At 39.5% G+C, this 16,077-nt stretch overlaps 1 protein-coding gene and 1 long non-coding RNA gene across 2 annotated transcripts in view; one reads left to right on the top strand and one right to left on the bottom strand.

The window, feature by feature from the left end:
- Positions 1 to 240: 240 nt before the first annotated feature.
- LOC115084490 lies at positions 241 to 3,857 on the bottom strand. The gene is made up of 4 exons (XR_003854577.1): positions 3,751 to 3,857; positions 2,410 to 2,579; positions 1,587 to 1,671; positions 241 to 416 (listed from the first exon to the last, which is right to left on the bottom strand). It is a non-coding gene; the product is annotated as an uncharacterized LOC115084490 (long non-coding RNA).
- Positions 2,967 to 16,077, top strand: part of RBMS3 (RNA binding motif single stranded interacting protein 3) — a 1,783,971-nt gene continuing 1,770,860 nt past the window's right edge. The window contains exon 1 of the mRNA XM_029589419.1: positions 2,967 to 3,689. Coding sequence (XP_029445279.1) covers positions 3,615 to 3,689 — 75 coding nt within the window. The 5' untranslated portion in view covers positions 2,967 to 3,614. The remainder of the gene's footprint in view (positions 3,690 to 16,077) is intronic.

Here is a 16,077-nt window from a genome sequence, read left to right as displayed (position 1 = left end):
TTTAATAAAATTTCTAGATAAAAACATTTAAGAAAAATAGGCGTAAATTTTTTGTTTACTCAACGCATAATTAAACTCTGGAATTCTTTGCTAGAGGAAGTGGTAAAAGCTGTTAATGTAGCTGGGCTTAAAAAAGGTTTAGACATGTTCCTGAAAGAAAAGTCCATAAACCATTATTAATGTGGACTTGGGGAAATCTTCTGCTTACCCCTGGGATAAGCAGCATGGATTCTATTGACCTTTTGGGATCCTGCCAGGTACTTGTGACATGGATTGGCACTGTTGGAGGCAGGATACTGGGTTTGATGGATCTTTGGTCTGACCCAGTATGGCAAATCTTTTTTTTCTTATGTTCTTTGTTTCATTCCTTGGTGCAACCGCAGCTTGAGTATTGTGTATGGTTCTGGTCACCCCATCTAAAAAAAAACCCAAAACAAAGCACAACTAGAAAAGGTACAGAGAAGGGCAAATTACTAAATAAATAAATAAATAAATGGGATGGAACAGCTCCCTTATAAAGAAGCATGGAGAAGAGGTGATTGATAAGGTATGATAGAGGTTTGATAGACATTTATAAAATCATGAGTGAGGTGGAACAGGTAAATAGGGGATTGTAATTTACCTTTTCAAACAGTACTAAGGCTAGAGGACAATCCATGAAACTATCAGCAGATTTAAAACAAATCAAAGAATGCTTTTTTCAATCAAGCCATGGATTTTGTTGCTGGAGGATGTGATCAAAGAATCTAACATAACTGGGTTTAAAAGGACTTTGGACAAATTCCTGGAAAAAAGTCCATAAATAATTACTTATCAGAACTGGGGAATCTACCACTTATCCTAGGGTGTGAGCAACAAGGAATGGATCTACTTTTTGTATCTGCCAGGTATTTTTGACCTGGCTTGGCCAGGAGACAGGATGGTGTGCTGGTAAATCTTTGTTCTGGCTCAGCATGGCATTTCCTATATTCCTATGTTTAGTTTTCTGGTGGAAATTTCAGAGCATTTCAAAACCATATGCATGTAGTAGGCATGATGCTAGCATATACTTCATACCATCATTTACTACCATGTACACAATACGTTTTAACCACATAAGCCAATTTTCAGCTATAATGGGGGCAATATTCAGCTGCTGAGTGGCTTGGCTAGTGTAGCTAGCCACGGAAACATATCCGGTTAACTTATGTAGCTAACTTTGCTCCTCCTCGAAACACCTCCCGCCCATCCCTGGAATGTCCTCTGACTTATGCAGCTAAATTCTAGCCGGATAACTAGTTATCCGGCTAGTATTTAGCTGGATAAGTATCTCAATATGCTGGTTTTGCCATTTAGATGGATAACTTTTCATTTATCCATCTAAATGGCTTTTGAATATAGACCTCAATGTATGTGGGTAGCTTATTTTTGGAAACTGTGTTTGTGCAAAAGTAGGTGCATAATTTTGTAGTTATGTTACCTATTAAAAATGTTTCCAAAATTTACATATTGAAATGTTTTGAATAATATGTACAATGTGTAGCACTGCCCTAATTCTTGTTAGTTTTGTGTCCTGGTGTAATTAGCAAATGCTAGCGTTGGCATACGTTTTTAGAAGAGAGATCATGCTGTAACTTTTCACTCTTTTCTCCTCTTTCACTCCTTGACGTCAACAGGTCAAACTTGAGATGCCTGGAAGTGGAGAACAAGAGGGAGATGGGAAGATATAATAGAAGGGGAGAGGGGGCAGTATAGGAAAGGGAAACAGATGAAAGGATGAAAGATGGTAAGAAAATTATGGTAGAGAAGGTGTCAGGCAATGAAGGGGAGATGGGGTAATGGAGGCAGAGTGATAGGAGAAGGAATGCTTGAGATGGGGTTAAATAATAACAAGTAAAATGGAGTGGACAGATGAGGGAACTCGGGGATAGGGTCCAGAAAGAGCTGACAATGCAAAAGCCAATGAGATTGAGGTGGGGTAGAAAAGGTCTAGAAAAGCAGCAGCAGGGAGTAGGAGGACAGGAAGGCCGAAGAAATTTGGGGGGGGGGGGGGGGGGGGGTGCTGGCAAGAGCAAATTTCCCAGGCCAGACTGAGGTAATACAATTAACCGTTATGTAAAAGAGACCAGCTCTTCCAATGCCCAGACATGAACCTGAAATACCTATCCAGCTTCTGTTTGACTTGCTACTTGTTTAGTTTAGTGCTTCATTTTGTATTGCTATTGGAATCCAACCACAATTTACTAAATGTGGACAAACTTTCCATTATTTGCAATTTTCACATGCAGAAGTATTTCTTTTGTCTTATCTGCAACAAGCTCACCAATTGGGGTGTACACACATTCCCCGTCTGGGAGCAAAGCAACCCCAGCTCTAACGGGTGGTACGGCAGACATCTCTTACAATATTTTGAATATCAAAATTACTCACTCTGTCCTGTCGTTCAGTTTTTCGGGCATTTTTTTTTTTTTAATGTGTTGTGCACCACATTTTTCGTTCATTTTTCTGCCTTAATCTGAAGCCAATCTCTCTCTGGAAGTCCGCCGGCAACGAATAACCCTTCACCTTCTAAGCATCTGGGTTTAGGGACCGGGTGACTGCTGCAACATGAGATCAGCTGGAATTGGCAAATGATTACTTTTTTTTTTTTTTTAAACCTCTAATTAGTTACACATTTCCTTCCCCCATCGTGCTACTCCCCCCAGCCCCTCCCTCCGTGTTTCTCTTCACTTACCCCCCCCCCCCCCCCCCCATCACAGAAACGTGTTTCTTTAACGTTTCTTTAGCAGGAAGGCAAAACAATGCGAAACTGCTTCCCTCTCAGAAATAGCCAGCAGAGGGAATCGGGACTTGGCTTGCAGCAGCAGCAGCAGAGCTGAGGCAGGCGGTTTCTTCTTGGAGGAAATACTGCAGCCTTCTGGACTGTAGCTGCCTCTGGAGGGAGAGGTTCACGGTGGGTTCCTCCCACCGGCTGGTAGGGAGGGAGGGGGTTTGAATGAGAGGCGAGACCGAGCCCTAAACACCCCTGTCACTCCGTGAGGGAGACGGCAGCAACTAGGCTGGGAAGGAGAGCCCTTTTTTTTTTTTCTCCCCCCCAGGGAGGGAGGGAAAGAGAGAGAGAGAGATTGTGAGTGAGAGCAAAGGAAGGAGAAGAGAGAGAGAGACAGAAAAAAAAAAAAAGGAAAGAGGAGAAGCCGTTTTCTTTGCAGAGGTTTGGAGTTCCGTTGTCTTCCTGATTCCCGTAACTGGACTTTTTTTTTTTTTTCCCAGCAACAGTGGCATTGACATTACTCCTCGCCGGCTCTGTTCGGGCAAGACAATGCTGCGTTCTCAGTGAAGAGTGGGGGTGAAAAAAAGAAGATATTTGTTGTGGGTGGTGGTGTTTGGGGTGGGTTTTTTCTTCTTTTTTTATGGTTATATATATATATATTTTTTGTTTTGTTTTTTTAAATTATTGCCGTGTTGGAACTAGTGAACAGCTTGAAGGCAAGGAAGTCCCCGAAAGCCTCATCCGCCACCAGTACTGCCAGGAATAGGGGTTTAGGTGGAGGAGGGGGATTAAAGCAGACAGGCCTGGGGCAGTACACCCTGTCAACGAGTTTCCTGCATCGGAGAGAGAGAGAGATTCCAGCTACATGGGCAAACGCTTGGAACAGCAGCCAATGTACCCTCAGTACACTTACTACTACCCTCATTATCTCCAAACCAAGGTATGGTACTCTGCTGCTGGGGCTCGCCGGCACTGTCGATATTATATCATTATGCACTTACCGGATGATGGATAGGCAAGTGCTGCAAATTACAGTTTTCTTTCTTCTCATTGAACTGAATATCCTGCAGGGCAGAGTTAATAGTCAAAACAGGGATCTGAGTAATAGGAAGGTCAGAGACGGTAGATTCTCTCTATCCCTCCCCCTCCCCTCCCCTTCCCTTCCCTTAAAGTAGCGCTGATTCTGGCTAATCCCTCTGTTATTGTTGTAACTGGTTTTATTTTCTTGCTGTGTGATGCAGGCACTCCCAGTATGTCTGTGATTCTTTCTGACACAAGATGGAAATTGCTGAGGACAGTGTCAGGCATGTAAAAACCTTGCCTCACTGGCTCTTCAGAAATCTGGGCAGGAAGTGTGGAGTAGCTGAAAGCCTCCTTTTTTGACAATGGAAAGAGCATTAGGGATATGAAACTTTTAATCAGCTAAGGAACCAAAACCAATAAAAAACGGGTGTGTGTTTTTTTTTCTATTGCTGAACCACAAATATTTTCATTTATATATAAAAATAAGGAATGTATGCCACTTTCCCAGGCAACATATATCCTAATGTACATTTCTAGGTTTACTATCTAGGAAACAAAAAGTTGGCCTTTTCTAGTCACAAGATGCTTCCAACAATTAGACATAAATTAGTTAAATGTGAACATTTCCCTACTGACCAGGTATGCTACAGACAAGATCCTTCAGTATGATCCTCTCTTATGCTGTTGCACCTTAGCTCTCATATCATGGTTCCTCTTAAGTTGATTTTTTTTTTAATTTTTCTTGCTTTTTAATAAGCAATATTTGTTTCATAGTTCTTGTCAAGGTCGTTGGAAATTGCATTTTTACCTTTTCAGAGCATTTAACCAACAGCAGTTTCCCCTCTAGCAGCAGCACCGCTGTAGTATTGTTAGCGGTAACTGTATTGTGCATTTGCGATGCAGATTGAAGCCTTCCCTCCATATCTGCCAATCCAAGCATCTGAAACTATTTAGTTGCCTTTTGCGAGACCAGATTCCTAAGTAATATTTGAGATATGTAGTACATACCATCCCAATTACTGCTGGAGCATGTGCCCCAGCCACTTGTTTTATAAATGAAGGATGGTCTTTTTTTAGCCTTATCAGTCTACTTTTAACATGTACCTTTTCCGGAGAATATAATGATTGATCTCATATCTATCTAAAAATATACAATCTAGGGACAGGGAAATACCTACAGTACCTGAATGTAATCCACTTTGAAGTGGCAGAAAAGCGGAATATAAATCAAATAAATAAAATAACCTAAATGGAAATAGTGCCCCATAGAATATATAACAATTGAAGAGGAAATCAAATGACCTAAATCTGTGAAAATTAGGCATATATTAATGTTTAATATTCTGCATACAGAATTTGGAGGACCACAGCATCTAGTTCAAATTCAAAGCTTATTATCAGCTTCTGGGGCATGTTAAAGCATATTCCATGCAAGGACAGAATGCCCAAAACAGATCATTCTTTGGGCGTTCTTTATATACTACTATATAGAATAGTAGCAGCTATAAGGCTAGCATGAAAACAATAAAATGCTATTTCTCCTCTCTTTTTTCCTTAAACAGCTCCATAAGCCCAAACATATAAAAGGCTTGACTACACAGAAATGAAAATGTGCAATCTAAATTTGAAAAAATAAGTCCATGTGTTTGTTTGCGCACTGTGAAGGACAGCAGAACGATCTTTGATAGAGAAAAGCTGCAGCTATCCGTGGCATACAAGAGAACAGAATCACAATACATAAAATAGACAAAGTTCAATCCGGCATTCTTCCTCACAGTTTAAGCTCTTATGTTCCCTTCACTTCCTTCACATTATAGAATGCATCTAACTCAGCAGTTTTTTAAAGATATGGCATTGATATATCTTTATTTCATTCTTCTTTGTTTTTTTTTTTTTAACCAGTAGGGAGATGAAGGTTATTTTGCCAAGTGTACAATGTATGCCAGCATTGCTTACTACATAAATATGCAACGGAGAGTCGGTTGCATATTTATGTTCACATTAGCTGTTAAATAATGTCAATGTAAACCAAGAAACTCAAGCTCCAATATTATACTAAGTACTGTACTGCGGGATTGTGTTCAATTTTTGGATCTCTTGGAGAAAAGCAAACATGATACGGATGGACGTAAAGTTGTAGTGCTTTACCTGGGCATCTTGATGATAAACTGACCCATCCGTACCACCCCCCCCCCCCCCACGCCAAAAGAATGTCATTGAAGTATACTTGGTTTATAAATGATCTAGTTCTCATAAAATAAAACATAATTCCATAGGAGAAAGTGATATGAACTGGTCAAAAATGGAATTTGATTCATTGTAAGTCTATGTAAAAATTCTGTCGGTGCAAGCAGAAAGTTTGGTCTGATCTAGTACCTTAAATTTCATTGTGCATACTTCTTAGATTCAGAATCACAATTGCACCATGCTGTCATTTCAACAAATTATCATTTCAGTCTTGCACTAAAGGTGCAGTTTGGTCTATTTTGGTCTTAGCTTCCTTTCCTTACGGTGCAAGAAAAGAGTCAGTTCTGTAGCATCTATTTTACTCTTATGCATCTAAGCCTCCTTTTCTTGAGATGTGGGAATGGTTGATAGGGTGGTACAATGTCTGACAGCATGGGGTGAACTAGTGGGAGTCCAATATGAAACATAATGGGTTGTGTACTTTGTCTACTGTGCTGTTCCAGATCTGTGTATATTATACAAGTACTTGCGATTCAGTGGCTTGGATTTTTTTATGTGATCCCTCTCACTGAAAATTAGATAGCACACTTTACTGCCTTCAAATGGCATCATTGTACAAAGTCAAGTATTGCTGCCTAACACATGCCTGTGTTAGTGTGTCTTGTTCTGCTTAATGTGCAAAAAAAAAAAAAAAAGAGAGAAATTGCAGTCCATGAGAACAAGATGCATTAGTTTTCTTTTCTTAAGTATTTTCCAAATGCTCTACGTTCAAGCTGAAACAAAAAGTATTGCTATGTAAATAAATAAAATGTTCAGTCTCTTATCGCAGGCACCATTTTGTTTATTTAATGAATTTACTATACGTTGTTTTTATAGTGCCTTTTTTTGGAATCACTTTCTTTCGCTGAATTATTTCATTTTGCTAAGGGTTTGGGATACAGTTTGCACGGAAGGCTGCTATTTGCAACCACAGTTGCACTGTATGGTCTGAACTGAAACACATACGAATCAAGGAGTCATTAAATTAAAAAAAAAACTGCACAACATTAAAAGAAAAAAAAGCAAATTAAGAACAAAAATCCACTTGCTGAACAGTGAAAGCAACTGACAACAAACGTTGTAATCAGGTATCCTGTTCTACAGCCTGAGCAATTCTTTCCTGGTAGGTGGGCCGCTTTAACATCTCTGGAACATACCCTTCTTATCCACCCTGACCCCAGCCAGGGAGTGCTCAATCACATTGCCGTACTGTCAGTTTACTTGCATAGTCAGGTTACTGCATTCTTCTTGTTTGGTAATCTGGACATAGAGAAGGCCTTGTGGAAAGAATTCTAGATATCAGGATAGCTGACAAGGCTCCTCTGGCTGGTCGTATTCAGATTGTGTTTTGGTGAGCGATGTGAAGTTGGGGGGGGGGGGGTGTCAGGTGGAAAGAGTAATTCATCAGCCGCACACTGAGTTCAGGCAGCGCTTCTAGCCATCTGCATCCTGGACTGCTGCTAGGGCTGGAAAAGTCCAGCTTCAGCTCATGCGATAGTGCCAGAATAAAAAGCAGAGTCAAAGTCTGTGGAAAAGGATCAAGGCACTTCTGGGAACATCTCATAATCATTGTTTGACTGGGAAGGGCATCATTTCCTTTTTCTTTCTTTCTTTTATTTTATTAAATGTATTACTCATTTAACAGAAGATGCACTCTCTGTACCTAGAATTGAAGATAGACTGGCTTATACATTTTTTTTTAAATAAATTAAATAATGAGTAAGCGAGTTATACCAAAATTATAACATACAAACAAATCAGTACCTATAACAGGTAAACATCATCACCAACATACAACTCCAAGCGAGTTTCGTAACCTAAACTAGACAAAACATTTATTATCACTGCTATGAAACATGCTAGCATCTTTCTAATGGTGCTAGAAAATAATGGAATTTTAGTAGGCTGCAATAACTTTGAAGAGGCAGCTGGCCCTGGTTCTGGTTGCTGTACATAACATTGGTACCAGGACTGATCTCTCACCGCCTCCTTACCTGATGGAGGTTGCATTGGCGGGGGGCACCGAAGAGCAGTGTGAGAGGCCAGCGGCCCTTGCATGGCCTTAAAAATTTGGCAGGAAAATCCCCCATCGCTGGTTGGGTGGCTTGCCATGTATAAGGGGATGGGCATGTCTGCTGTTAGGATAAAAGGAGAGGGACTGTGATGTTCCTCCTCCTCTTGCTCTCCTTGCGGGACTGAGAAACCCTCCCGCTCCCCCTTTGTGTTATCATTTGCCGTGGAGTTCTAATTTGTGCCTGTGTTTTATGGTAAAGCTTAGAACGGGAGGGGAGAGTGGGAACCCTGAGCCATTACTCGTTCAGGGAAGTGTTGATCCACCTTGTCTGATGGGCAGTAGACAACACTGGGAGACCCTGGCGAGCTGTTGGTAGGGCTGATGAGGATTCCAGCTGGGCAGTAGTGGGGGCTTGAATGCAGGTGCTACTCCACCAGATGAGTCAGTTTTTCACTGACTCGCGAACCATGTTGTAATCATGAAACCATACCTGTGCTCAACCCTCCCCCCCCCCCCCATCTCCTCCCTGACAACCTTCTTGTCTACCCCCCCGAATTATATATCCTCATGTTTTACATTGGTCCTTGCGGTGTACCCCCTCCACCACCCTACTTTTCTCAACCCGGCCTACCCGGCACGTATCTCTTGATACCTCAGTTCTCGTTACATAAGATATACGTTTTTCCGTTCTTTTCCTTGTTCCTTTAATCTCGCTCACGTTTCTACCCCGTGATCCGCTTGTTATTACCCATTCCTGGTTGTTCTGATCAAGGTTGACTCACCAGGGTCATTACCCTATTTGCTGACCAAGTTATTACCCCCTGTTCGATGTACTTCTCCCTCGTTTGATGTAAACTGATGTGATATGACTTGTCATGAATGTCGGTATTAAATAAATAAAATAAATAAATGATGCCTGAAGGCTAAGATGCTGAGAAGTGCAGTTCGTCTTCCTGGGCTATGGTGGATGGGTGCTGCCCAGGTTTTTATTTTTATTTTTATTTTTTCGAAGGGGTGGTGGTGTCTTTTACACTACGTGGCTGGTTTGAGTTTGGTCAGATGTCTGTCTATGTCAATAAAATTGAGATTCTTGATATCCGAGTTACTTGTCTGTAATGCTTTGTTGTGATTATTTAACGTGTGACCTTGTAAAGGAAGGTGCATGTGAGAGAAAGGACAAATAGTCCTGGCTTCCCACGTTACTATTGGACCAATGTAAAGAATGTTGTGGTATGTAATATTCTGTAAAGAAAACTCTTCCAATTATTCTTGTTTGGGAAAGTATTTCTGGGAGTAAGGTTTTCTGCGGGACTAATCTTACTAAGTGTCGGTTAAAGAATAGCCTGAGTGTTGCCATCACCATTTTGCTATGCCGTTACTGTTTGCATTTTCTGTTTCAAATATTTCATATTTTGCACATAGGAAGCTGGTAGGTAGACCTAGTCTGATAGGTAATTGTTGCTGCATTTGAAGAAGCGTATGGGGGATTTATAGTTTCAAAGAATTTGTTTAAAGACCATACCAGATTCACAACCCATAACATTTTCAGGAATGTCAAACAGATGGGAGCAGGTTGGAGCAAAGAAGCTTCAGTTCATTCCAGGTCACGCTGTAAGTGGTCTGGACAGTGTTCGCTTTGCACTGATGTGAATTTCCGTAGTGGTTTATCAGTACTTCTTGTTCAGTCGTGGACATGCTGGTTCTGATACTTCCTGTAAGATGACCAATTTTAAAGGATAACCTCCTTAATAAACAATTTTTTTTTTTTAAATATTCCTAATGGTAGAAGCATATGCGGGGAAAGAAACCTTGGAAGCAACTTCAGTCCTTGCCTCCAAAGCCGCATAGACATTTTGTTTTGTAACGGTGTCGTAAGACGCAGCTGGATGTGATTAAATAGTGTAATATAAAAAGCATGTGTAATATAGTTGTTCCATAGCAAATGAGCACAGATGGGCAGAGCAGAGAACGCTCATTTACCCATATACTGTTACATGTTGTGCAAGTGCTGGCAGACCGATGTTCACTACCCTTTTTTTGCACACCGTGTTTGGTGGGTGTAAGAATATGTAACTCATGGAGATATATTATCCCAAAGAAGGTATGTCAACTGAGAGATCAATATAGATATCTAACGAAGATAGAGAAAAGGCCGTAATTGTGCACATATAGCAAAACGAAAAAAGAAAGCCCATTAATTGAATTCATAATTCTCAAAAGAACTGAGAATAGTATGTGTTTCCAAAGATATTTAGTCCTAGGATAGTCATCTTTTATTATTTTCATTAATGTGATAATTAGATACGGCTGTTTTTGCTTCAGAGCCTGATATTTGCACTGAACTCTCTTGCCCTCAAGTCTTTCAGTTTCTGTAATATTTTCTTTAAAAGCCTAAGAACTTTTGCTGAAAAAAGTTACACAGAGCAGTGGCTTTTTTACAGTTTACAATTTCTGTTATTACTCCTATCAAATTGAAAATCAAATATAAGGTTTTATTCTGTCAGTAAGTCATCTAGTACAAAAAATTGGAATAGTCCTCGCTGTGCAAATGAGCAGATCAGAGCCTTAATTTTAATTTGGGGGAACTGTTGCAATCTTTGCCTCCAGTTTGATTCTTCAGCAACCTTGTCTTTTTGATGATGTCAGTTGCACTTTGACCTCTGTGTCAGTGAATCATACATAGTGTGAGCTGTTGCTGCGGAGGCCTTTTGAAAATCTAGTGTAGTGGAAATCAATGGTCCTATTGCCAATGGCAGCCACGCGAGCTGAACTAGCCATCACTATCCAACGGTTGGTGGCCATGACTGTCTGGGATTTCTGCCATTCTGTAAATTGTAGCACTATCACAGATGTACATTGCCTCTACTTTGACATTTATTTTTTAATATGAAGAGGCAATCACCACTAAAATGAGAATGATCATTTCTTTTGTGATTTGTTAGTTGATATGGAATCAACGACGCATATACATCTATAAATTATCTGTTTTCCATGTAAATAGGTAGGTGAAGAATACATTGTAAAACATGACATGCAGTACAAGTTGCCTAATTACAGATTTGTTTATCTGAGGACCTCTTCTGATTATTTTTCTTCATGTAACCTCCGCTCTGCACAATTCCTGGACCATGTCAGTGGCCCACTATCTGGAGATAGTATGTCCCATAGCATTTTTTCTAGTGCTAAAAATAAAGATATTTGGAATGACTTGGTTATATCCAACTGTGGAGGTTAACTGCTGTGCATCATTTTTTGCACATCTCCAACCTGAAGCTAACTTGAAGCCAGTGAGACTCTATTGACCCTGGCATGACATTTATTTTTATGGATAACTCTGTACTGTTTTTTGTCTGCTCTTATGTTTTTTTTTTTTTCTAAGAGCAAGCTTCTGGCTTCCATGAATCAAACTAGGTTGGAAAGAAAGTTGTTTGACGTTTATTTTATGGGGCAAGGTATGAAATACCGTTTTCTTAATGCTTCTGTGTTTTGGTAAGGTTTCCACTTTTGTGCACTGTATGTATGATGGTAAATCAGCCAGGCTCTTTTCCCTCTCTTTGAAGCTAATTAGCCATTCAGCAGACACATGTGCTTAATCCACAATACAGAAATGTCCTTTCTGGTGCAATATGTCATGCAGGCTACAAAACAAAGGACATCATGTCGGCACTAGATTTTAATGCCCATGTAAAATGTATTACTGCAGTGCTGCTAATGCACTGCTTGTTGTATCTTTTTTATTTTATTTTTTTAAAGTATTATTTCAAAGAAATTTACTGAGCAATAGATGCTTAAATACTAGGCAGGATAGTTTGCATAACATATCAAGAGTCTTTCCTCAAATCATATGCGATCATGTTTTATTTTTACAGCTTTAAATGCAATTTATGGATGGTTGGTGGCCCATGTATCAATTGTGATTTTCATTTTTTAAAGATAGACGAGTATGCTTTCAAATCTTGAATATTGATTAACGTTTATGGATTTCTTAGCAAGAAATAGTGGCAAGTTTATTATGGAATATTTAGGGCCTGATTTTCAAAAGCATTTACACGCTTAAATGTGGGTTTTACACGTGTAGGTGCACTTTACAAATGTAAGTAGGTGTTTGAAAACTGCTTCAATAGTAGTTACATTTACACGCGTAACTCCTTTTGAAAATTCACCTGATTGGTGCATACCTTTCTCCTCCACCCCAGCATGTAGCATGTACTTTTTAATCTTATCATACAAATGCATTACAAGCATTTGGCATTTTAAGTGCTTAGAGTGTGTAAAACCAGTCTAATTTTTTTTTTTTTAATATTAACTGCACTGCATTCCCTGTAAATGTTATGCAAATCCCAAAGCCATAGACATCTGAAATCTTTAGCTCACTAATGTAAGTTTTCTAAATGGAACAAGCACTTCTAAAATGGCTTAGAGGGAAAGGATAATGAAGAGAATATTGAACAAGAGGAGCAGCACTTCCACAAAGCTGTGTCTGGCTCTGTGCTGTCGGGGGCTTACCTCTACTTTGCCGACGAGAAAAGAAGGTGAATGGCAGTCAGTGGAGCAGGAAAGATGAATTGTGCAGAAGTTTTGACAAGGCATCCAATTTAATGTATGTGTGAAAAAGCTTCACATGCTTCTCTGATTAAGATTTAGCAAGTAATACACTCTCTGCACAGGAACAGAGCAGATATGCATTGTCGCAGCAGCCTTCACCAAATGAGCCCTGAGCTTTTCGGTGGGGAAGAGTGTCAGATCCAGGGTGCATTTTTCTCACTGGGACATGTACTGTGGTGTCTGAGAGAAATTTTGAAATATAGAACATGATGGCAAAACAAGTCTAGTCTGCATAATTTTTTTCTTGTTGCAATGCCATAGCCTCTAGCTGATCTCAGGCTTTCCCTTCACTTCTTCATGATAAAAGATCCTTTCTGCTTGTCCTAAACTTGTTTTTTTTAATTCTCTTTCTGCTTTTGCCTCCATCCGTTTCACTGGGAGACCATTTCAGGCAGCTTCTACTTTTTCTGTGAATTAATGTTTTTTTTTTTTCTATTACTCCCTTGGCGCCTCGTATCATGACCTCCTTGTTCTAGAGCATCCTTTTCGCTGAGAAAAAGTTGACTTCCTGTCATTAAATATACCTTTTGAAGATTTTCTATTACCTCTATCATATCCACTCCTTCTTTTTTCTCTAGGGTATGCATAATTTGGTCCTGAAGTCTTCTTTCATAGGACTTTTGGTGCGTGGACCTCTTCCTCTCCATCTAAATTCCTCCAGAGCTGGACACAGTTCTCCAGATGAGATCTCACCAATGACATGTGCAGTGACTTTATCACCTCCTAGTTTCCACTGGCTATCTCTCTCAGTATACATCTTAGCGCTTTTCCGGTTCTGATCTCTTGACTTGTTGCACTGTTTTTGCTATATTGATATCATCAGATATCTCTCATATCTCAGAGGTCTCTTATTGAGTAACGAACTGGCATTTTTGCCAGTTAGCAAATATCACCAAATGCCACTTTTGTTAGATTATTTGAGAACCATAGAATGGTAAAATATATATATTAAAAAATGTTTGTCTTCGCCTTGAAAATATTTGACTCAGCCATCAATAGGTGCTGTATAAACTGGCCTATATATATTTTTTTTTTTCAAACATGAGGTAATTACTATCAAATTCCTGTACCACAAACATTTATTTATGGGAGTCGGGGAGTAAAATAGATGCATATTTACATGGATACCTACCTGTAGTTCAGGCAGTGTGGATGGCATAGTCCAAGAAGAATTGTGCTGAATAATATAAAGAGCAATTGCTGAAATTTCTCTCCTTTGTGACTAACAGTAAGGAAGCAGGTTGTTGCTCATAGAATATGCCAGTATGAGTGAGACCTAATGTTAGGAGTAATGTGGTGACAGACCATTATAGGTATAGCGGTATGCCACCTTTTTTTCCTAGTCTGGTTATCAAGAATTAATGGACGCCAGCTAACTGTTTTCAACATGCTATAAATACAAAATAGTCTTTTTAAAAGGGACTTTATTTCTGATTCTAATTTTCTTCCTAGTAAGTAGTCCAAAGGCAATTTTTAGAAATAATTTGCCAGGTCACTATCTTTTTCTCCAATTAAAATAATTGTGCTCCCCCTGCATGTTTTGAGAATAGAATTTTGATCTTTTCCAGTTCTATGCCTATAGAAAAAATCTTTTGACTTTAAGGGGGTAGGAGGAAAGAAAGGGGGTGTGAATGATTTTACAATGGCCAGAACGTTTTTTTTTATATAACAAACTAATTGGTGCATTTGTCTGTGTTATGTGAAATTGCAGTGTCTTTCTTGGCAGAATTTTGAAGTGAACAAAATATTGTGCAGAAGGGTAAAAGTCATCCAGGGAAACAGCCCAGTATCCCTGATCTGGTTCCAATATCTTTATGATAGGTTAAGAAAAAAAAATATCCACACAATAAATCTATTCCCCTTAATGCTTTCTGCAGCTCAAGAATTTTGTGGAATTCTGGCCAAAGTGATGCAAATCTAATGGTATTAAATCTCAGGATAATCAGTGCAGTGTGTATTGCTCTACCAAGATAAAAACTGGGTCAGTTCTTAGTATTATCTTCAACCAAAATTTGACTGTAGCAGTAAGATACCATGGGAAATGTATTTTGAATCAGACAGCATATCTTTTGTCTTGGAACATGTTAATCTGCACATTGCAAGAGGGTATCTTTAATTCTGTAGGAGGATTTTTCCAGTATCTTGTGATAACTAAGTCTATCTGATTGCTTATTCCACATGTAAAAGGAATGTGCACTTTCTACTGAAAACAGACTAATAACAAAGTTATTAATTTAGTGATACCGAGATGAGATTTTAGTTTAAACAGACTAATTGTTGTTTGTTTTTATTTTTTTCACTTTTATTCTGCTCTTTCCTAAAGAGCTTCATGATTTTTGAGTTCTTTGTTATCTGAAAGTCATTATTTAACCAAAGACTGATTTATAGCAAAAAGATCACTAATCTTATCAATACTAGGTAATATGAATAGTGCATGGACTACATTTTATCCACTTATTTCTCACGTACTACTTCTGCTGCTGGGTATATATTTCTTTATGTAGACAAATACTTCATGATTTATACATTTTTCATACTGTTATTGAGCTTCAGTATGTGTAATTGTATCTGTTGTCACATTAAAATAATATAATTATAGGTAGGGTAATGACTATTCACTTTTCTTTCTTCATTTGTCTTTTGATTTCTTTGCCTGCTTCATTTTTATGCACAGGTCATAGATTTATTGTTAAATAGTATGATAACAAGAACAGATATGAAGATAAGCTGCAGTTTGTGAGTTGCAATTTCAATCATTTTTTTACAGTTTGGGATCTATACAATGGGAGGATAACTTTCAAACAACTGCACGTGGTGGAATATATGTCATATATGTGGCTATGAACCATTCTATATTAGCATTTTATGTTGTGCATATGATATAAGCGCATTTTATAAAATGTGTGCATCTCTGCCTCGTAACATACATGCATATGTAGGCTTACGTGCGAATGCATGCAATGCATTTAACACAGGCCTGGCACTACCGGTTGTGCATACCGTGCAATTCCACAGGGCGGCATGCCTGGAGGGGCAGCAGAAGAAGTAGCCTGCAAGTCCGCTGGTGGACCCCTTACCACTGGTGGCTGAGAAGAGGAAGAGGCCTGTGAAGCTGCCGATAAACCACATCCCACTGATAGCCCGGAAGAAGAGAAGGCCCGTAAGGCCACCGGTGGACTCTATCCCAGCGATCCGGGAAGAGGAAGAGGTCTGTGAGGCTGCCATCTCACTGGCGGGCATCCCACTGGCGGCCGAAGAAAGAAGGAGCCCATTCTACTACTCCTCTGTGCAGGCGTGCACTGTTCAAAACACGTGCAGCTAGCTCGGGCTCTATGCTGATTTTGCAATGCACGAGATCAGCATAGAAGAACTGCTAGACTCATATGATTTGATTAGCATGAGGATGAGCAGCAGAATGGCTCCTGAGAGAGAGAAAAACAGTGACAGTCTCAACGTTTAC

The sequence above is a fragment of the Rhinatrema bivittatum genome, chromosome 2 (genome assembly GCF_901001135.1).
Source record: "Rhinatrema bivittatum chromosome 2, aRhiBiv1.1, whole genome shotgun sequence".
NCBI classification, from domain to species: Eukaryota; Metazoa; Chordata; class Amphibia; order Gymnophiona; family Rhinatrematidae; genus Rhinatrema; species Rhinatrema bivittatum.
Note: the sequence above shows the minus strand (reverse complement) of the source record. Positions and strands in the feature narration are given on the sequence as shown.